The sequence below is a fragment of the Sprattus sprattus genome (genome assembly GCF_963457725.1).
Source record: "Sprattus sprattus genome assembly, chromosome: 2".
NCBI classification, from domain to species: Eukaryota; Metazoa; Chordata; class Actinopteri; order Clupeiformes; family Clupeidae; genus Sprattus; species Sprattus sprattus.
Window position 1 is genome coordinate 53,468,692 of NC_137921.1, and position 24,321 is coordinate 53,493,012.

At 40.1% G+C, this 24,321-nt stretch overlaps 1 protein-coding gene across 1 annotated transcript; it reads left to right on the forward strand.

Moving 5' to 3' along the window:
- Positions 1–8,632: 8,632 nt before the first annotated feature.
- Positions 8,633–23,717, forward strand: LOC308382762 (uncharacterized protein; the record flags this gene model as incomplete). The annotated part of the gene is made up of 18 exons (XM_080860287.1): positions 8,633–8,824; positions 9,311–9,473; positions 9,888–10,040; positions 10,304–10,464; positions 12,363–12,539; positions 12,800–12,941; positions 13,230–13,417; positions 13,694–13,835; positions 14,271–14,431; positions 16,550–16,849; positions 18,058–18,220; positions 18,564–18,764; positions 19,018–19,178; positions 19,289–19,465; positions 19,761–19,902; positions 20,200–20,387; positions 22,735–22,876; positions 23,114–23,717. 18 exons carry the CDS (start codon positions 8,633–8,635, stop codon positions 23,293–23,295), a joined length of 3,135 nt encoding a protein of 1,044 aa, XP_080716413.1. The 3' UTR covers positions 23,296–23,717.
- Positions 23,718–24,321: the final 604 nt, after the last annotated feature.

The window sequence follows — 24,321 nt, forward strand, 5'->3', positions numbered from 1 at the left end:
TTTGGTGTTTGAATGGCGTCTCTAGCTCAATCGGGCGAGGAGTAGTTAGCTGCAAGAAAAACGTACGGAATAAATAAATAAATAAAGAAAACTTGACGATAACAATACTGTGCTTCCCTTCGGGCAAGCACACTAATAAATAAATAAATAAAGAAAACTTGACGATAACAATACTGTGCTTCCCTTCGGGCAAGCACACTAATAAAGAAAACTTGACGATAACAATACTGTGCTTCCCTTCGGGCAAGCACACTAATAACTAGAATGCGTTTCGTGAACGAACTGCGAGAGTGTGCTTGCTCTGTGACAGAGAGAACAAGTGCCTATGAATTAACATGTATTTACATCTACTCAATCAGTGTAGTGGGGCCTTCTTCCAATATATTTTAGCAAGCAACCAAGCTCAACCATTATATTTTGGCTCCACTGACGTTTAGACATATGAGGGTATCTCAGAGTTTCGTTATACTGACTTACTGAGCTAAGTGAATTGTTGAAATTGCTATCTTGGTAAAAGGAAACATCTCTGCAACAATATTAGAATGAATGCGGTTACATAGCCAGCTTTACTTAAAGTTTATTGTAAGATAGGCCTATATGTTAGACTTAATGCAGTTAGAGTTAGTCTGTGTAGTATCAAACGTAAGCAACACTTTTACTGTATAGATAGAGAGCACGTGTATCACATTGGTTTATAGTCTGTCAAATTAGTTCTAGTTATTGGTGTTCGTTGCCATACAAAGTTAGTCTTCTCTTATAAGCCTAGGTAGTACATCTGATTAGAGCTAGCAACCATGAATTGCAGATTAAGGGGTCCCCTATCTCAGTGTTCATTTTGGCAGCTATTTTTAGATTCAGTCTTAAGACAAAAATGCATATTAGTTTTAGTCACATTTAGTCATAGTTATCCTTCTTAGTTTCAGTCTAATTTTCGAAAACTCATTACAATTTAGTCTAGTTTTAGGCACATTTAAAATTCCATATTATAGCCACATTAAACTCATTCCCTTCCCTTCTCAGGCCCAGGGACCTCCTGTGTTGTGTCAACTGCATAGTAGTCTAGCTTGCAGTACTTACATTGTGGATGCAATTAGTCTCCAAGATACAGATCTCATGCCTACAGCTGAATTCGAATTTGTTTGTAATAAATAATCGAATGTGATGATGAAGTACGGTACGCAGCGTCTTAACTGAAGCTCAACTCAACTATTACAGCAGCTAGCTTGCCGCTAACGCTAACTGAAAACACATCGGAACACAGTGGCTAGCTAGGTAGCTAGCTGCTAATAAGTAACATATATAAGTAACACATCAGCAGTAATGAATCAAGTGTACTGATATTAAATGTACTACTAAATGTACTACTAACATGCCATTCTTAAATTAAAGCCAGTGACATGATGGTTAACGATTAACGATGGATACCGACAATTAGCATACCTAGCTAGGTAGCATTACCATTGGATTTCAATGGCAGTTATGCTAGCTCTGGCTATCCAGTCAAAGGAGCCTTGTTTCTGGACACGTATCACTTGACGAGCGAGGGCACAGTCATCTGGAAAGTTTAAAATGATACTAAACGAAGGGAAATCTACTGTATGGAGAATTTTCTGCTCAGTAGACAATGCAGATTCTAATTAGGCTGGTGGATATGTCCAATGTAAGAAGTGTGAAGTTTTAATGAAATATGATTGATGCAACTGTCGTTCTCCATAACAACTTGGATTAACCTGGATGGCTGGATGAAGTTTCAGACCGAACGTCAAAGATCTTCAATGGTAAGACTTGTCGGTTGTGCCTCTGTTGGTGTCTCGTAAAACGTGAATTTTATTAAAGCATAGCGTGTGTATTGTGTAGCTATTTCATTCCGAGATTGCAGGGGAGTGAAATGCTCCGCTCTGCTGCTGGTATACAGACAGCCGGAAAGGTTAACAAACGGAATGAAATAGCTACACATTACACACGCTATGCCTTAATAAAACCCACGTTACTCACATACTGGTTAACACTGTTAGAGCGGGTGTATAAACTGTACCTGAAACTGTTGCCACTACATTCGTTTTAATATTTTGCACTCTCTATCTAACCACTTCTGGCATTTAAGAGAGCTTCTCCTATGTCAACTGATCTAATGTCAGTTGGCTAGAGTGCGTGACGTCACAATGGCTCAACCTTCCCCATGTTAGTCAATGAGAGAAAAAGGGGATGAAAAAGAGGGATAAAAAAGGAGTGGCAAAGAGTATCGCCACGAAAAGTCATAGCAGCTTGCACCGGATCAGGCCGGACGTTTTGGTGTTTGAATGGCGTCTCTAGCTCAATCGGGCGAGGAGTAGTTAGCTGCAAGAAAAACGTACGGAATAAATAAAGAAAACTTGACGATAACAATACTGTGCTTCCCTTCGGGCAAGCACACTAATAAAGAAAACTTGACGATAACAATACTGTGCTTCCCTTCGGGCAAGCACACTAATAAAGAAAACTTGACGATAACAATACTGTGCTTCCCTTCGGGCAAGCACACTAATAAGAGTAACTACAGTTTCTAACCTAGCTACCGTATTTCCACTTCGTTAAGGTGAGTTGAATTGCAGCATTTTCAGTGTACTGACTGAAATTTTAATGGAAACTGATAGTTAGCCGTAGCAGCTAACATATAAATTAACGTTACGTTAACGTTGGAGACGCCATTTTCCTTAATTCAAGTTGTGAAGTAAACCTTTGAAGTAATTCATGAATTTAGTTGTGTGGATATAGTGAGCTAAGGCTTGTATTCCCACTACGGTAACGTTAGCTGTGTTAAGCAGAGCTATCCTAGCTGTGTTAAGCAGCTGTAACATCTGAGTACGGGGCTAAAGGCTAACTAACACTACGTAACGGGAGTATCCACTGGCAGTTTCAGCTAGCCGTAACGGGGGATCATTTTCCTTAATTCAAGTTGTTAAGTAAACCTGTGAAGTAATTCATGAATTTAGTTGTGTGGATATAGTGAGCTAAGGATTGTATTCCTACTACGGTAACGTGAGCTATCCTAGCTGTGCGGGGCTATGCAAAAGTTGCTTATACTGAAAGAATGGTTAACTTGTTGTGGCCGATAGCGTGAGTTAACATTAACCCATGTCCTGGGAGTAATGATTCATGAGAGACCTTGAATCATTAGGTTAACTGAAAAACGTTTGAGGATGTAGCTGTTGTAGTGTGCTCAGTTTTCGAAAACTAGACTGAAACTAAGAAGGATAACTATGACTAAATGTGACTAAAACTAATATGCACTGAATCTAAAATAGCTGCTGAATCTAAAATAGCTGCCAAAATGAACACTGAGATGTATTAATTTTGGCAGCTATTTTAGATTCAGTCTTAAGACAAAAATGCATATTAGTTTTAGTCACATTTAGTCATAGTTATCCTTCTTAGTTTCAGAAGAGGTTTTTCATGGTTGCTAGCTCTAATCAGATGTACTATAGGCTTATAAGAGAAGACTAACTTTTTATGCCAACGAACACCAATAACTAGAACTAATTTGACAGACTATAAACCAATGTGATACACGTGCTCTCTAGCTATACAGTAAAAGTGTTGCTTACGTTTGATACTAGACCTACAGTCTAACTCTAACTGCATTAAGTCTAACATATAGGCCTATCTTACAATAAACTTTAAGCAAAGCTGGCTATGTAACCGCATTCATTCCAATATTGTTGCAGAGATGTTTCCTTTTACCAAGATAGCAATTTCAACAATTCACTTAGCTCAGTAAGTCAGTATAACGAAACTCTGAGATACCCTCATATGTCTAAACGTCAGTGGAGCCAAAATATAATGGTTGAGCTTGGTTGCTTGCTAAAATATATTGGAAGAAGGCCCCACTACACTGATTGAGTAGATGTAAATACATGTTAATTCATAGGCACTTGTTCTCTCTGTCACAGAGCAAGCACACTCTCGCAGTTCGTTCACGAAACGCATTCTAGTTCGTAACAGAAATCCGTAACTCGTACTTGAAATCCGTAATGCGAACTGAAATCCGTAACTGAAATCCATATCTGCAGATAGATTTTGAAAGTGAAGATAGTTTTTGAAAGTGTAGATAGTTTTTGCAAGTGTAGATACATTTCGTATTTGAAATCCGTATCTGTAAACAGATTTTGAAAGTGAAGATAGTTTTTGGAAGTGTAGATACATTTCGTATTTGAAATCAATATATGTAGATAGGTTTTGAAAGTGTAGATGGTTTCACTATACAAAATCAATATTACAGATACAAAATCTATATTACAGATTACAAAATATTTATGGCATTGATCTGATTCCATACAACAAATGGCAATAAGCATATTTCAATTAAATGATTCACATTGCAAGTAAAATGGTGCGGCTGGAGCAGATACAGGGAGGGACAACGGTGACAAACCTGCAAGCTATGAGTCAGCTGTCAGTATTGGAAGAAGCCTTAACGTCTCGAAGATGAAACTGCCTGGGTTATTTTGTTTCGTTAGGCTATTAGTTATATTTTAAAACAGCCAGTCATTGTAGCCTACCACTCGTGGAATAAGGAATTTCAAAGAGATGATGGAGTGATTTGACTCAGAAGTGACATTGGCCATTGGCAGCGCGAGATGTTCAGAATCAGAAGTTAAACTTCTAGCTCAGTAACATCAACAGCTAAGAAAGAAGGTAAGAAAAATAGTCGGAAAACTTTGATTTGCAAGGGAAGCAGGCAAGTGTTGGGGTTGTTACAGTAGGCTATATAGCCTACAATGTGGTGAAATTTCGGAATTAATAGGCTCGAGTGGCGTTTCCTAAATATGTTTTCTTTCATTTTGCAAAAAACAGTAGGCTATATTACCATATTAAAATGGTGTACCAAATTGCGTTTTATTACTGATAAAAAATTGTAGGCCTACTAGCCTATTGGATTAGTCTCCTTTCAAGAACAGGCAAGAACTTTCTAGCCTCTAACTTTCTAGCCTCCTGTCACCGTGTCCCCCCAGTCACGCACCGACTCCCCCATGACACATCGGCCTGATTTGACACGCCCTTTTCTGAGCCGAACGATCGTTGTAAACCACCTCTCTCGAAAGGCTCAGACGATCGGCGGAAAAACGAACAGTTCACATCTAGACCCCTAATACATGAGGCAATTGTAACACGTTCGCGAGTTTCTATCGGTGCAGACGCGATGTAACAGCTTTACATTGACGCAGGTATAAGGGGCTACTGTCATCTCAGGTCATATCAAAGTGTCATTGTATTCCTTTTACCACCACCTCCATGATAAAGACCACTGAAACATTTGCTCACGTTCCCTTGTGAACCAATGTTGTGGTATTTCCTGTATCGGAGTAGCTGCCTGCCTAGCTATTGGTTGGCACCCATTATTCTGTTAAGGATACTTAAACTTGGACTGTTTCAATGTCTAATTAGAGACATGGGTGATTCTGCTGAGTGAAACCTTCCTCTCTCCCTTGATGTACATCATTGCAAAAATAAAGCCTGTTTCCTGATTAACCATTCTCTGACTGAGTCTCCACCAATCTTTGGTATTAGAAAAGTTACCAACACCTTTCATCTGTTTATATCACCCCCACACAAGTTACATAACCCCGCCTCTCCCAGAACACTTCTTGATTTCCCAGGACCACACCCACTTCACAGATGACTCAGCTTAAAGCAATCCATTAACTAGCCCTAAAAATAATAGCCAATGTATCCAATGGTGTAGAGAAAGACACACAGAAAGTGCTGAAAGGCACTTTGACTGCAACACTAACCTCAAACGTGTTTAAGTCTTGATTACAAATATGAGTTCACTCTTAGGCCTGTGCAACGACGGGTGTGGCGGGTATAGATTTAGCTTTAGGGGTTCTGAAGGGGGTGAGCTACAATACAAAACATTTTCAAAAGTGTGTAGTGTAGAATAGTATAGAATTGTCAAACAGTGATATCGACCAAAACAAAAGTTTAATGTGAGATTGTGATTCACAGTAACTGTTTGCCCTTTACTATTTTATACTCTGATGATAATACATTGTTGCCTCCTTTCGAAGTTGGGTTCAAGTGAGTGCAGAAAAGGAATGTGTGCACTTCTAGTCACCCTTAGATATTCCAGGAAAAGTTGCCTGAACTCAGCTTACATAACAGGCAGTCCAGCTGCCCTACCCTCTCTAGACACACACACACACACACACACACACACACACACACACACACACACACACACACACACACGTCAACAGAGACAAAAACAGCAGTCTGCAGTGCTTTAGTGTTGACCATGACTTTGCATTTCCACCATGTTTTCCCAAGCTATCTAACAAAGCTCGCTGGGCTGTCTGTGAAACCTTTGGACAGTCTATTAGAGTCGTTAGTAATCTGTCAGTGGCTGGCAGGTGTGCCTGATTATGGCTTCTTGCTATTAGTTCTTCAGTACATGATAATCTAGCCAACCAAGCCTTACCTGTGCCTCTCCCTGAAAATAATCCTCAAGTCAATAAATGGACATAAAAGCCCATGTATTTCCCTACGGGATAAGACAAAGTAAACTGACCATTATAAAAAGGGTAGGGCCACTTTAAAAAAATGTTTTAACGTTCATTAGAAATGTAAATGTTTTTACTGTATCTCTGCCAATCATGTGCAAAAGTTATGCAGTTCATAGTATTATACAGTTCAATTCAATTTTCAACAACTGATTAACAATTGATAATATATTGTCTCGGGGGCCTTAACTTACGTTTAACAGGAAGAAACCTTGAGCAGAACCCAGCTCAACAAGGGGGGGCCCATCAGCCTGGTAGAGCCATAGGGAGTGGGGGCGATGTAAAGAAGGATGGGAGAAGCAGATAATGTCAGAGGAAATGGGACAAATTCATACATTGCATTCATACATACATACATACATACATCAGTGTAAGTCCTGTAAGTGTGCTGGCAGTTAGAGGACATGCAGCACATAAACTGTAGCGTGCAAGGATGCGTTTCTGTGTTTATGTGAATTAGTTCCTTGTTTCGCCATACTATCCTGTGCCCATAGAGTGTGTAATTATGTGATTAATGCTCGAATTAAGAGTGTATTTGTGTTTTCCTCTTATGTTCGGTCAGTGTGTAGTTTCTGTTAGCAATTACAGTTTGTGTGTTATGCGTAATTAGAGTTTGTGTGTTATGCGTAATTAGAGTTTGTGTGTTATGCGTAATACCTGGTGTAGTTTTCCAATGTGTTCACATCTTTTTATACCCTTGGACTGTAAGTCATGTCTGCTTATAAGGCCCCTGCTTGGCAGTTTATCTGTGCTATAGGCACACATGAATAATAGCTTTCTCAATAAAATAAAAAATCTCTACAGGACAATGCAGTTTCACACCCTCCCACATTGTGTTTTCATATCCCTGGCAACAGTGGTGTTTGTGTCGGCACAGCAGCAGAGGCTGTAGTCAGGGAAATTTTTATGGGCTCAACTTTGCTATATCAAACTTGCTTGTCATAACTGGGGTATTGTGGTTCTCTCACCATTTCCCCCTTTAAAATCAGGCAACATCTGTAAATCAATGTGAAATGTATCTTTGAATAGCTCTACTGATGGCTGCAATGTGTAAGTCTCAGCTGTCAGTACACAACTCCAATTTCTTGTTGAAAAAAGTCCATTTATGTGACATTTTCAAGAAGTCATTTCAATAACATGTAGCATGATGCATATGAGGAAATGTGCAGGGGGCTTGGCATTTCTGAGCTTCTGCATAGGTGTGCTATATTGTTTTGTATATTTTGGATTGCGCCTAAGCCTAAGTGCAACCACTTCATGACATGAGCAGCAGACATTCAAAGCAAGTGACGTGTTGTCGAAATTAAACCCCATGAGAAATCCAAGATGGCAATAGTTTGACTACCGAGTTCGATTACACGGTTATTTGAAAGAGAGATAGACAACAAGAGAAGGTTGATAACCCATCAACCTGATAAGCCTAATGTGGTAAACCAACACTCTGTCGCGGTCCAAATGACCCGAATGGACCAAAGAGATGATGTTGTTACCGTATTACATAGCTACATGGGTTTCCTGTATACAAACATTGAAGGCTGCGCGCGCAAATCCGCGGCAGAAAGCCATCTACCCTAATACAAATGAATACGGAAAGCCCAGTTTAAATGTATTGTTTATTACTTATTTAGCCTACCGTTCCCTATTCTGTTGCCATGAATGCTTGCACACACCCTCAACATATTCCCAAACGTAACCTTGTACATTGTTGAGCCTTTTTCTATATTTGATTTGATTTGATATTTTATTTTTCCTGGCAAACGGATGCTTCCTCCTAGGTATACTGAACATCTTACCAACTCTGTTAGAGTAGTTCACCACACAACAACTCCTTGTCATGTTGCCTTCCTCCACAGCTTTTTATCCACTTCAACGTTATCTTGCTCCTTTCTGCCGCGAGATTGCGCACGCAACCAGGCATGACGTAGCCGAGAAACCCATGTATTGGGCAACACGCCTTGAATCTCATTACATGGCGAGAAGCCATAAATCTTTGCACCTAGCGCCTAGGTCTTTTCCTCAGTTAAGAAACTTTGCAGACAACGCCGCTCTTCCGCAGGACGATAACTCGGTCTGTCACTAGCCTAGTCTCGAAAATGCATCTTAGTCTGCTGCTGGAATCACTCGACCTGAAGAGTCTATTGCTCTTTCTCGTGATATTCCTACTAATTGCCGACTACCTGAAGAATCGAAAACCCCCTAACTACCCCCCAGGTCCATTGGGATTACCCTTCGTGGGAAACATCTTTAATATCGATTCCAAACAGCCACATATTTACCTGACCAAGGTGAGAGAACCGCCTCCTTTCCCCCAAAATGAATACACATTGAGTAGTTTTAATGTGATTTGAAAGTCATTCGGTATTAAATGACAGTCAGTTTATATTATTTGACATGTCGTAGTTTTCTGACACGCCTGTTAATGATTCATTAGGCGACAAAAGGTTAAGTTAAGTCAAGTTCAAGTTCTAGACTTAGGTTACTAATATGATCTGCAAATGTGCTGAAGATTTAAATCAGCAAACATGACCAGATTAGTGGTTACTAAATGTTTGTTTTGTGAAGCATGTATTTTATCCAACAAAATATATCACTTTCAACAATAATAAAAGGGTGATTGATCCAGTAGCACACACACGCCAGGTGCTTTATAGTGCATTTTAACTTTATATGAATGGACAGCCCTTAAATGTTCTAAAATCAAAAACTTAAGTGAGCTCGACTTTCAGAACAGATAAAAGGAAATGGTTACTTATACATTTTTGTCTTTTCAGTTGGCTGAGGTTTATGGCGACGTTTACGCTTTGCGTCTGGGACGAGACCAGGCTGTATTCGTGACGGGCTATAAGATGGTGAAGGAGGCCCTTGTGGGTCAGGCAGAGAACTTTGTTGACCGGCCCTTTAGTCCAATGGGTGAAAGAATGTACCCAGGAAATGGTGAGAAAATAGATTTTTGTATTAATTTTATGTCATTTTATGTCGTGTGTATATGTTTGGGACACATGTTCCACAGATGTGCCTTTGAGATTTAACTGGTAAAGATGTTCATACAAAGGTTATGGGTAAACTCGAATGGGATAATGTACGTCTTACCTGTGTAAATCTACTGCTTGATCATATGTCAATGTAGATTATCACTCAGAGACTTTGACTAGGTTGGGCTCTCTTGTTGGCAAATATCGCACCAGAGGAAGGCAATGAAACATTTGGTTAAATGGCCTGAAAATGGTCATTTAATAATTTGGTCATTCTTTCTGACCCCCCCTCCCAAACAAACACACACACACATTGTATCACCCCTAGGCAGCATGTTTCTGATGTTAAATCCGCCTGCTCCTCTCTGTACAACAGCGGGTCTGTTCTTCAGTAATGGGCAGAGGTGGAGGACGCATCGCCGTTTCACTCTGACCACGCTCCGAAACTTTGGCTTGGGGAAGAAGACGATGGAGAACGCCATCTGTGAGGAAAGCCGCTTCCTTCAGGAGGAGATGGAGGGGCAAAAAGGTACGGGGTATAAAGAGAATGTGACCCAATGACATTCATTTGACTGGTCACTGCTCGGTGTAAAACATTTAAAATCCACATTCTCTGATGTTTTTAGTAATACAAATACTGGGATTGTTATACATCAGTGTCCTAACTGACTGGTTGCACTAGAGAACTATTCTAGATTAAGCTGCACAATAGTGTGTTTGTTCTTATGTTCTATTACAAATATTATTGCCTTCAGAAACTTAGATATTTCATTCTTCTCGCAATCCTTCTAGGCGATCCATTTGATCCAAGAGTTCTTCTCAACAATGCCGTTTCCAATATCGTTTGTCAGATGGTATTCGGACGGCGGTATGATTATACTGATCATACTTTCCAGAAGGTTCTTCAGAAGTTGAACGACTTATTATATATAGAGGGAACAGTATGGGCCCAGGTATTATAATGCCTAATTCTAAATGGAATAATGCATAATTTTAACACATTATCAACATGTTAGTTGTATTTTAGCCTGCTTTCAAAGAAAAATCTTTTAGCTGTGAACTGATTTAATTAAGCCTCACCGATCAGGACATACCTTATGTAGTGATTAATGATCAGTTATTTGAAAAAGAATGCACTTTGAGATCTAACGTAGTACCACATTGGCATATACAGTGCCACTTGAAAGTATGTGAACCCCTTGAGCAGTTAAGAGTTTTCTGTTGTTTTACCATGATTTTTCATTATTTTCATCACCAATTGTCCATAGATTAAATGTCAGGTTTATGTTTATCATTTACTGAAAGATTGTGCTGTAAATGAAAGCTTGTGCTGTCCTCCGGCAAAATCCTCGGATGCCCACGCTTGGTTCAAGTTAGCTTGTTCAGAATAACAGACTTGTGGAAGACGGCTTAGCGAAAGAATGTGTTTATTCAATCACATGCCACGGTCAGCTCCATACAACACAAGCATGCACAAGGCACGTCTGCATGTTGAGGAGTCGGTCTCCTTGCTTCTTCTTCTCATTACAAACATTGCGCATACATTTATACTGTGGAATTAATGTATGGTTTAGGGGAGGGAATGGGTGTTTCTGGAGGTCAAAAGGGGATGTCTAGCTTACAGCTACAGGTAGGGCCATATGGATGCTAATGTCTTTGCTTCAGCTAATCTTGTCGTGGCTGAAGACAAAAGCCAACTAATGTCTCTGACTCGGAGACACACAAAAGCTAGGGACCAGGTCTGATGGCCCATCAACATAGACAAAAGGCCAGGTGCCATATTGATAGCTGTGGCCTATTATGTGAAGTTATGAAAATGCCTATATCTAACAATCATTTGCATTTACTTGTTTGGAGGGAATTGTTTGAGTAGCCAAAAAACTACATGAAACATGGAATTAGTCTATTTCAAAAGTAAGTGAACCCCCAGCTGAATTGGTAAAGTCAAACAGGTAACAGATTCGGTGAAACTTATTTGGGTGCTTAATTAGTCAATTAAGCAAACCGATCAACTGAGACATCCTTAGGGAAAGGTTTGGGCAATCTTGGTGATGGTCTTGATGGGCGTCCACTTCTAGGCAGAGATGCGGTCATGTTGAATGCCCTCCATTTCTAAATTATTTGTCTTGGATGGATGGATTGAGCTGGAATCTTTTGGAGATGGTCTTATAGCTCTCCCAAGACTAATCGGCTGTCGGTACCTTCTTCCTGATGTTCTCGGATATCTCATTTCCTCTCGGCATGGTGGATCTGTGTGGGTACACCTTGGCACTACAGTAGTTTGGTTGGTTTCCTCTCTCTTTTAATCTGTGTTGCCCAACCCTTTTCCTAAGGATGTCTCAGTTGATGGTTTGCTGAATTGACTAATTAAGCACCCAAATATGTTTCACCCAATCTGTTACCTGCTTGACTTTACCAATTCAGCTGGGGGTTCACTTACTTTTGAAATGGACTAATTCCATGTTTCATGTAGTTTTTTGGCTACTCAAACAATTCCCTCTAAACAAGTACATGCAAATGATAAACATAAACCTGACATTTCATCTATGGAAAATTGGTGATGAAAATAATGAAAAATCATGGTAAAACAACAGAAAACTCTTAACTGCTCAAGGGGTTCACATACTTTCAAGTGGCACTGTATGTGTATCAAATAGGGTGATATTCATTATTTCACTGCCGGTCAAAGTAATTTTCCTTGAAGTGCTGGTCCTCTAATCACTTGTCATTGTAAAATCCCCTATCTCTCGTCCCTGTGTAAACGTTGAATGCTGACACTTGTTACTTGGATGCATCTAGTTACTGATGTTCCGTTTGTGACTCCCGTGTCTCCGGTGTCTTTCCCCGCCAGCTGTATGAGGCCTTTCCTGCCATAATGAAGTACCTGCCTGGGCGACACAATGACATGTTTGACAACTTTGAACACATCAGTGCTTTTATAAGGGAAGAGGTGGAGAGACACAAGGACAGCTTTGACCCAAACAACCCACGAGACTACATTGATGCCTACATCACTGAGAAGCAAAGTGTAAATATCAGCCTATTTTAAATCAATATAACATTATTCATTTTTAGTTATTATGGCAGATATTATTCTTCCTTTGAAGAATGTTTTATGTACACGTGATTTATCATGACACAACCTTTCTAATCCTGGGATGATAGTAATATGTTACTATGTACACAGTGCAGCTACAACTGTCATATCCTCCACAGTGCATATCCTCTAATATGCCTGCCTCTACCTGCCAGCTATGGGCTACATTATGTTTATTTTCTATACTTTAGGGTTCATGTGACCCCACTGATGGCTTTGATGAGACCAATCTGGTTCTAAACTCACTGGACCTGTTTCTTGCTGGAACAGAAACAACCTCCACAACCCTTCTGTGGGCCCTGGTGTTCCTGATCAAATACCCAGATGTACAGGGTGAGAGCCAGAGCAGTTCCTATGTAACTCTCAGTGTGTATTGATTACAAATGAAACAGCAATTTATCCCACAGGCCATTCATTCAAGTGTAAATTATAAAAGTCTACAAATGTGTAACTTAAGATATCATTTTCAGTAATAAAATATACTGGTTTGATTTCCATAGGAACAGGCTAAGTGTTTACATAGCATGTTTTTTAGTCATGGGAGGTTTCAGTGCATTACTAAATGTCTGGTGTGTGAGTATATGTGACATTGTATGTATTTACCATCCTGTTGAACTGCAGAGAAGGTGCAAGCAGAAATTGACAGTGTTATTGGTCAGTCACACCAACCAAGCATGTCTGACCGAGCCAACATGCCCTACACTGAAGCTGTGGTCCACGAGATCCAGAGGATGGGGAACATCGTCCCACTGAACGCTCCACGGATGGCTGGGAAGGACACAACACTCGGAGGATACTTCATACCCAAGGTGTGGTCATCTCTTAAACACACATAAGCAGATTATACTTCATACCCAAGGTGTGGCTCGTCTCTTTAACTCAAGATGAAAAAGTGTGAATATTCGTTAAATTATAATCTTGCAAGCACATCCCCTGTGATCAATAAATACTTGTCACGATTAACAGTTAAGTGAGCAGTTCAACAGCATGTACAAACAATCTGACATATGTGATGTTTGATAAGTCTGACTAGGAAAAGCCAAAGGAATTTAACTCAGGTGTTATGTTTATGCAAATTCCTGTAGGGGACCGCTCTGATGACCAATCTGAGCTCAGTGCTGTATGATAAGTCTGAATGGGAGACACCAGATGAATTCAACCCGGGTCACTTCCTGGACTCAGAGGGCAAGTTCAGGAGACGAGACGCCTTCATGCCCTTCTCTGCAGGTAGGATTTAAATGTCCAATGCAAGGACATTTTGTTGTGCTCTTGTGCAACCTAAATCGTTGCTCTTACCAGCCTACAGCTCTGTATTTACTTCAAATAGTTAACTATTTTCTGCCATATCTATAGTGAATTCATAGTCATTAACTATGTATGTGTAAACCCTGGGACCCAAGATGAAGTTGCAAAAAGTGCTTCTCAACGTTACATATCAGTGAAGTGGTTGTTGCTCTTCAGGCTCTTCCTTTGCCTCGTGGAACATTTGGTAAATTAGGTCACACACAACACAACACTTAAAGCACCATAGATTAACTCAATGCCGGAAGTCTGTCTCTGACACCTTCCCTATGTTGTTGAATACCTTGTGGATAAGTAAGCATGACTTAAAATAAGTAATGACACTCACCCTGAAGGTTCTATGCTTTTTTTGTCTGTCAGGAAAGCGGGTGTGTCTGGGGGAACAGCTGGCTAGGATGGAGCTCTTTTTGTTTTTCGTGAGCCTGTTTCAGAAATGTAGGTTTTCCACGCAAGATGGAGTCGAGTTAAGCCTGGAAGGAGATGTGGGGGCCACACGCTGCCCCTACCCCTTCAAAATCTTTGCACACACACGCTGACAGAGAAATGACCTGTCCAATACATTTTGCTCAACAACATTCATTCAGACATTCATTTTAGGCTATTCTCTTGAAAAACAAAATCTGTAACAGGAAAATGGTTAAAATATGATTGATAGTAATATTATGTGCTTATATGTTTAATAACCTACACTGATATCGCTTAGATGAACTGTCACACTGTGTTTACTGATTATGTTTGCCACGGTATGTATTTGGTACTGCCAGTTATCACTAAGGAAATCAAAGGCAATCAATTATTTAACCATATAATGTGTCTAATTATATAACCCTATAATGCGTCTAGTTATATAACCATATAATGTGTCTAATTATATAACCATATAATGTGTCTAGTTATTTAGCCATATCATCTGAGAAAGGGTGGTGTGTAGGGTAGAGGTTGAATTCCTGCCTTGGAATTGTTGTCTTTATTCACCATTTCAAAAGCAAAGCTCCCCCCCCCCCCCCCCATGTCCCTTTCAAGTTTTATTTGTGAGGTGTCCAAAGAGTAGAAACAGAGAAAGGTAATATTGTACACATGGTTAGAAAATTAAATGACCAAAAAAGGAAATAGAAACTCATGGATGTCATCTTTATTATTTATTTTACCATTTCCTTCACTGTAGAGTTCATGATACATTTACATTATCAATAGCACTATTTTATGATTATAATTTTAGTTAGTTAGTTGGCTGAATGGTGGCCCACATACACCATGCGTTTATGTCACTGAATCATATGAAAAAAATCACAACTATTTTTTAAGTACATTCATACTTAAATAATATACATACATTCTTGCAGTGCAAGTCTGGGTCAACCTGCTTCAAATTTGAGCTTTATTGGACATGGAGTACCTCCTTGGATGTTTTACCCTTTTATTGCTTTTTAAATTAATCATGGTCAATATAAGTTGGCTTTTTTGACCAAAATGATTACTGAAGAATACTGACCAGTAAATGGACCTTCCGGACACAGGTGTTATCACATTCACTGCACACTGCACACTCCACACATTCACTGCACACTGATCCACATTTCACTAATTGTGAGACTTCTAGCACCAATTGGCTGGACTTCTGTTGAATAAGGGGGTAAATACTTATGCAATCACTTATTTTTCATTACATATTTTTATTTAATTGACATCTGTGTAGAAATCTGTTTTCAATTTGACATAAAGAGGGATGTTATGTTTTTTTGTTGTCAAAAAAGCCAACTTATATTGACCATGATTGATTTATTAAAGCAATAAAAGGGTAAAACATCCAAGGGGGTGAATACTTATGCAAGGCACGGTACACTAGAACAACAAGCTAAATGGTATTGAACTTTGCAAGGCACGGTACACTAGAACAACAAGCTAAATGGTATTGAACTTTGCTAACCCACAGCCTGCTGTGATTCAGCACAAAGGGTTTACAACGTTGAGGGAAAATATTTGAAGTACTTACACATACAGTATTAGATTGCGAAACAGGACACAACCTTTAGGCTCTTCACGAGGTGTGTTCTCAGGACAGGTGCAAGAGCAGTGAGAGCAAGGGTGACATCCAGGAGACTGTCACATGCTTCAGTGGTAGCAGAGGTTACAATGATAAATAACCAGGCCAACCAGTCTTTAAAAGGTGATGTAAAAGGATTGAAAAATGAGTCATATTCAAACATCATGACAAACTCATGCCAACCACAAATAACCAAAAAACAATAAACAAACCTACAAGTTACTTAAATTAAAACATAAACAATATACTGTATGTAGCTTCCAGGGGCCTTTTCCACTTTTTTCTGTCATCTTCAACATGGATACCAAAGAACCAAAGTGAACATAGGTTAAAGGTTCCCTAAAAGACTTGTGTACAGGATTGGATTTATTCATATCACCTCTTTCTTTACTGATATATGGGCAGGACATGTGGATATGATTGATAGTTATATATTGAGCATATCACATAACTGATTAGGGTCCGAAGGATCTCCCTGTGCTAAGAATATCTGCTAAAGTCTTTGTAAAACCTATACAAACTTAAATATACCACAACTCTTTCAGCAAGCCCAAAGCAAACACACTCTCCCCCCTTGGTGTCTCTGACCTGCCAGCTGAAAAACACCAAGAGCAGGACCCACATGCTGTATTACGCAAGAACACTAGTTGGACCCTTCAACTCCCCACAGACCCAAACTCATATGCACAAAATCCTTTCAGCCATGCAGCTCCTATCGCTCTTCGAAGGGCTTGGGTTTAAGGGAGTTCTGCTGATCTTTTTTGTCTTTCTCCTGATTGCTGACTACCTAAAGAATCGCAAGCCTAGCGGCTATCCTCCAGGGCCATTTCCACTTCCATTTGTAGGAAACATCTTCAGCATGGATGCCAAAGAACCACACATTTATCTGACAAAGGTGAGGAAAGCAGTGAGCAGCAAGAATGCAAATTGTTGCTCAATTCTACTAACATATGACGTCAAATAGGCATGTGTGTTTGTTTTGAGATAGTAAAGCCATACATTGTTTTACTATTTCAAGTGCTTTGGCTTATTGCCAGATGTCTACACCATGATAGGTTGGTAATGAGTCCAAATCTGCCACTGCTGTAGCCATGTGCAAATCCATCTACAAACAATGACACCCCAAACTAATAAGATGCCACTAAAAGATCCATCAGCAAATATTCAGTATATACAGCTGCGGAAAAAATTAAGAGACCACTTCAAAATTCTCAGTTTCTCTGGTTTTACTATTTATTGGTATGAGTTAAAGTAAAGTTAACATTTTAGTTTTATTTTATAAATTACTGACAACATTTCTACCAAATTTAAAAAAAAAATATTGTCATTTAGAGCATTTATTTGCAGTAAAATGACAATTGGTCAAAATAGCAAAATAAATGGAATGTTTTCAGATCTCGAATAATGCAAAGGAAACAAGTTCATATTCATTCTTAAACTACACAATACTAATGCTTTAATTTAGGAAGAGATCAGAAATCAATATCTGGAAACAACGCATCTTTTTTGTTATTTTGACCAATTGTCATTTTTCTGCAAATAATGCTCTAAATGACAGTATTTTTATTTGAAATTCAGTAGAAATGTTGTCAGTAGTTTATAGAATGAAACAAAAGTGTTACTTTTACTCAAACACATACCAATACATTGAAAAAAAAGAAAAAACTGATAATTTTTTTAAAGTGGTCTCTTAATTTTTTTCCGCGGCTGTATATATTTTTTTTAGGCTTTAATCGATAGTTTCAGGGAAGAGTGGGACAGGAAATGAGAGGGAGAAGAGATGGGGAGTGGACAGGAGAAATTACATCAGGCCAGAATCGATCCTGTGTCCTCCATCAGCATCAAGCCCGAATGTGGTCAGGGCTACTTGTTGTGCCACAGTGCCTCCCTTCAATTATGTAATTTAACATTATGTAATTTAACATATATGGTTAATCACAAAATGGACTAGAATTCCTTGCAACCATTGATTATGTGGGGGAAAAAAGTCACACATTGTTGCCCCACCATGTATATGAGAATGTATCAAAGAATACAGAAGAGCAGAGTGTAAGCATTCTAAGGACAATGACATCACTCTGGCGTTCCATGTTTCCCCTATAGCTGGCTGAGGTTTATGGGAACATTTTTGGTCTACGTTTGGGACGTGATAATATAGTGTTCTTGAATGGCTATAAGATAATAAGAGAAGCACTGGTGGTCCAGGGAGATAACTTTGTTGACAGACCCTACAGCCCCACTGTGGCCAGGGTCTATGCTGGAAATAGTAAGTCATTTACCGGCAGCTTTATAGCCATATGCAGTATTTATTTATTTTCATTTTATTTATTTATGTTGTCTTTGCTCTATACTTTCAATCTGAATTGCTGTGCTTTCTTGATGCTTTCAAAATATGTGCTGTTCTAACAAATCTGATCCACAGCATTCAGCAGTTCGTAATCTCATTAAAGGTACGTTAAAGTGGCTTTTATTGAAACAATCAGATCACTTACCCAATTTATTTCCCAACCAGCCCTCTACAGATCATTGAAACGGCATGCTAGCATTAGCACCACAGTTCTACCAATCACTCGCAGACCACGGGTTAATCGAAAACCTGCAATGAAAAGAAACCCCATTTTCTACATTTGCACAAGACTGTATTACCTTGTCTCCAGGGGGTCTGTTCTTCAGTAATGGGCAGACTTGGAAGAAACAGCGGCGCTTTACTGTGAGCACGCTCAAACACTTTGGCCAGGGGAAGAAGACTCTGGAGCTGGCTATCTGTGAGGAGTGCCGCAACCTCATGGAGGAGATGGAGAGACAGAAAGGTACAAGGCACCCAGTAGCAGACACTCTCTACCATTCCACTGTCTCTGGACGCAAATTAAACATTCCATATATATGTATTTTTGTGTAGTATGTTTGTATATGTCATGGCAAGCCAAACAGACAAACTCACACTGTACCTATGCTGTAAGATGGCAAATGCATCAATGAAAATGTACTCATCGTTAGAGTGATATTAGTGAATTCTGTACCATTCAGAACCTGTTCTGAACCAATTTTTCTTTCTGCTTTCAGGTGAGGCTTTTGAGCCAACAGATTTAATCAACAGCGCTGTCTCCAATATCATTTGCCAGATGGAGTTTGGCCACCGATTTGATTACAGCGATGATACATTTCAGAGGATGCTGCACTACCTGTCTCAAATAGTCCATCTGGAGGGATCCATTTGGCATCAAGTAGTGTAATAATTTTAACCAAATGACACAAGAAAGAGTGAAACTTATGGATCACTGTCATTGAAAGCATACATGAAAATGGCCAATGCTTTCATTCCTCCTCCCACCAGCTGTATGAGGCCTTTCCCTCCATAATGAAACATCTGCCTGGGCGTCACAATGACATTTTCAGCTGCTACAGACATGTCACTGGTTTTCTGAAGGAAGAGCTGAAGAGACACAAGGAGAACTTTGACCCTGCCGACCCAAGAGATTACATTGATGCCTCCCTGGTAGAAATAACAGAGGTAAGATCTTCCATATGCTTTGAAATGTAGCTTTTGTCGTCACAAAGTGACGGTGATGCAAAGGCAGTGTGCCTACTGTAGCTTAAGTGTGTGTTGATAGCTTGTGCTGTTTTGGAAAGGACTGGCAATCCATATTAGTTCAAAGAGGGGAATAAACTCCTTTTATCATTATCTGAATAAGGCACAACGTTTGACATAATAATTATTGCCAAAGCTGTTCTTATAGTTTTGGCCACAGATCGTTTAGAGTGGATCTAAAATGCTTAGGCTACGTCCACCTCACATTCTCTCTCAGAGGACACATGACCCGGACGATGGCTTTGATGAGGCCAACGTGGTCCTGAACTCACTGGATCTGTTTATGGCTGGGACGGAGACGACCACTATAACCCTGCGCTGGGCGCTCCTCTACCTGATAAAGTACCCACACACACAGGGTAAGACAGCCTCCTCTACCTGATGAAGTACCCACACTTACAGGTTAAGATAGCCTACATCGACAGCGGTTAGTCTCTAGGAGAGCATGTGATTGTGCTTGCCACAGACCATTCCCTTTCCTACAATTTGTACAATTATGTGAGATTTCAGGAAGCTTAGATTTGGAAAGGGATACTGTAGGGATGCTATAGAACTTTAAGGAACAAACTTTTGATATAATGACAGTGACGTATGTCATTGCTATAGCACTTGGATATTGTCAAATTGTTAACGTGCTTTCATGCAACATGCAACAGAGAAGGTCCATGCTGAGATAGACCGTGTGATTGGACAGTCACGAGCGCCCAGCATGGATGACCGGCCCAACATGCCATACACCGACGCAGTCATCCATGAGGTCCAGAGGCTGGGGAACATTGTTCCCCTGAATGGCCTGAGGATGGCTGCCAAAGACACAGCCCTGGGAGGATACTTCATTCCAAAGGTTTGCAAGCCAGAGGCTTTCATAGATTTTGTATTATTATTTTGCAAGGTGTGTTTTTGTTTAGGTATGGTATGCTACAGCATTGTAGTGGTTGTAGGGGTGTTGGTCCTCAAGCTTAACAGGTAGAGCAAGGTCCTAGCAGCACAAAGGGCATGAGTTTTATTCTCATGCCTTACCCATGCTGCAAGCCCGTTTGCATAAAAGCAATACTATATTACAGTTTTTATCCATTGCTTTGGGCAATTTCACGAAACCGAAATTACATTCTCAAAGCTCTTAGTGCATTTGGCAAAATAGCCTATATGGTTCAGCACAACATAGATCACCTTCAAAAGGTCATATCTCACCCACAACAGTTAAGTCAAGCTTCAAAACCACATCTTTTTCTCATAAAAATAGTCATTGCCCCCAAAATGAAAAGTTCCTTCCCGAAAAGAAAAGGACATTCTCCAAGCTTTAAATATATTTGCCAAAATAACCTAGATGGTTTATCAAAACACTTTGGCACACCTGCAAAAAGGTCATATCTCTCCCAAAACAGACAACTCATCAATTAAAACGAATTCCTTTTGTCATACTAATAGTCAGTGCCCCCAAAATGAAAAGTACCTTTGGCATTGTTTAAGCACTGCCGGTCAAAACGTTTAGATGTTTTGTCAGTATGTCAGTGGACCATAGAAATATCCCTCATGTGCACATTTCAATCTTGGCTTAGTCCTTTGACACTGAATGGTTACTGTAGTAGATGTTTTCTTTCCAGAATACTATGTGTATCAAACAGAAACAAATTCAAGAGGAGCCAAAAAGGTTTCACATGGCGAACTGTATTGGACTCATGCATTGGAAATTGTTACAGTATGTAATTGCAAAAACAGAAACAGAAAACGTGTACAGCAAAAAACACTGTCAAACAAAAAGAACATCAAAACTAAAATGAAGTATAGCCTACACTACTGTAACAAAACATACAGAAGGAAAGGAAGTGTTCAGTCTTCGTCCTCACTCTCCTGCTCAGCCTCACGCTCACGTCTGTCTGGCCACAGATTCTCATCTACATCGCATCTTATGTTCTCCCTTGCAATGCAACGTGGGAAGAACCGGCATGCATGCTGCAACCATCCCCTGCAATGATCAGCCGTTACATCCTCACAAGCAGCATCCAATGCTTGGAGGAGGGACCTCTGATTTAGAGCCCGATGCTCGTAGACCCTCCACCTCCAAGCTGAAAAAAACTCCTCAATAGGATTTAGAAATGGGGAGTAAGGGGCTAGGAGCACCATCACCATCCTTTGATGGGCAGCGAACCACGCCCTGATGAGCGGGCCACGGTGAAAGTTGACATTGTCCCACACAATCACATATGTCGGCAAGTGAGGCCCTACCAAACCCCCCTCATGTAGAGGGATAAGATCAACGTAAAGGCGGTCTAAGAAACACCAGGAGCTTCTGGGTGTTGTATGGGCCGATACTTGGAATGTGGGTTACTACCCCGTTTTCGGATATCGCAGCACACATTGTGAGGCAGTTGCCCTTGCTCGTTTGGTGCTTCCATGTTCATACTTGTCAACTGTACTGAACTTTGTCAAGCCCTAGATGTTTGATGGAAGCATTTATACTCCTGGATAGCACCTGTCAGCTTACTAAAATTACTGAGTGATTGGTGATCGTGAGAAACTCTTCCTTGATTAGTAAAGTTCTAGTTGCACCTGAAAAAATTAAGCCGATGACCCAAGAGATCCATATTACAGTATATACCATGATGTTTTTCATGGTATTATGTGCCTGAACGATTGTGACAGTGGAGTGAACTATTCTGCAGGTGATGATGTACAGAAGGAAATTATGCCAACATGTTTTGCAGCGAACAACCACTTGACTGAGAAGCAACAGTCAGTTTAGACCAGCAAGATGTATTCAATTGGTAATTGGGCTAACTGAAGGCAATTGTACCTAACCATTTGCACAGATGTGCTAAATCATTTGAAATGTGTGCAAACTGTCGGCAATTGTACTTGTCATTTGCAAGGAGTTTCTAAAACAATTGCAATTTGATTAAATGCCAATCGGTTTTGAACAAGTGCCCATTGGTTTGGAGGTTTGCACGTGTTGTTTTGAGAATGTAATTTCTGTTTCGTGAAATTGCCCAAAGCAATGGATAAAAACTGTAATAAATGTTGAATACCTCAAAATTATATTATGGTCAACAGATGCATAATTCCTACAATTTAAAACATACATTTTAAGAAACAAATTAACCTTAACCACCCTCCTGAGAGTGATATTTCATTTAGAGTTAAGAGTTTCCTCTTACTTCCTGTTCCTGCTTCTGTGATGCGTTTTCCTGTAGGGAGCAGCTGTGATGCCCATACTGACCTCAGTGCTGTATGATAAGTCTGAATGGGAGACACCAGATGAATTCAACCCAGGTCACTTCCTGGATTCAGAGGGCAAGTTCAGGAGAAGAGATGCCTTCTTGCCCTTCTCTACAGGTAAGATTCTTCAAGATACCTCTTGAATGATCCAGGGCTCTTTCATTGCAAAAAAAAAGAAGAGCTTTATGGTAGTGGCATAACGGATATGAAAGAATGCCTCAAACAGTAAGGAACAGTTTTCGTTTATCTACTTAGAACCCAGCCCCAAATTTATATTTCAAAATGTTTTATTGTACATTTAAACATTTATGCTTGAATTGTTGAAGGTGTGACTCCCTGTTTTTCTCATCTCAGGGAAGAGGATATGCAGTGGGGAGCAACTGGCCCGGATGGAGCTCTTCTTGTTCACTGTCAGTTTGTTCCAGAAATTCCGGTTTTCCACCCTGGAGGGAGCAGAGTTAAGCCTGAAAGGGATTGTGGCGTCTGCACGTATTCCTTACCCTTTCAAGATCTTCACTCACACAAGATATCAGTGATTGCCAAGACAATAGGTCCTATTTTTTACTGTAAACTATTTTTTGCTGTAAACTGTAATTTGGGCATGGTATCTTCTCCCCCAACAATTCCAGCCAGTCAACACACTGCTTTAGGAGCACAGAAGGGAAGGGTGTAATTTGATACTATTATGTCTAAACTTCTGTACAGAACTGTGCATACCCTGTTGATTAAAACAAATACAGAGTATATTAATTATTAACTATTGGAAGTAAGACAAACTGGTTTTCACTGTAACATTGTTTTGATAATGAATATAATGGGGATTGCTACTCCTGAGGTTCAGAAGCTGGGGAACATTATACCCCTCAATGGACCAAGAATGGCTAACAGACACTCCACCTGGGAGGGAGGATATTTTACAACTTTGTTTTCTCATGCAGCATTAAAACATTTAAATCAGGTCTTTTGTTGGAGAAATATCCAGGAAAACTCCGGAAAGTCCATTATGAATATGCGACATTCCGAACAAAAGCATTCTGTTTATCTGTAGGAACCAGTTACGTAGGCTAACACACCATTTATTCCTATAGCAACACATTGTTTTGGAATCTATGGAGTCATGTGGTGTTCCACCAGTGCCTGAGACAGTGAACACAGGCAGGCAGAACTCGAACAGACCCCCCAACCCCCTCCCCCGTGCTCAGCCCAAGCGGTTCTGCTTTTCAGGACTGGTGAACGTCTCTGGCCAGTGTTTAGACTGGATTTGCATTGCATGCTGCATTATTAACGCCAATTTCTGTTGGAGAACAGCCACCCTATCAGTCATTGAAATCCAGAGGCAACACAAAAGGCTAAGCCCTTGTTGAAGGAATCAGTGTGCAGCCAAGAATCGGTCATTTCAGGACACTGGCCGGAAAAACTTGATTGAGAGCATCCTTTGTTGTTGAACAACTGAACTCCCATTGACTTGAGACATGAAATGAAGGGCAGGGTTAAGGCTTTTGCATGGTTATCCAATTCACCGCGTACGACTTCACGAGAGACACGCCCTTTCTAATCGGATG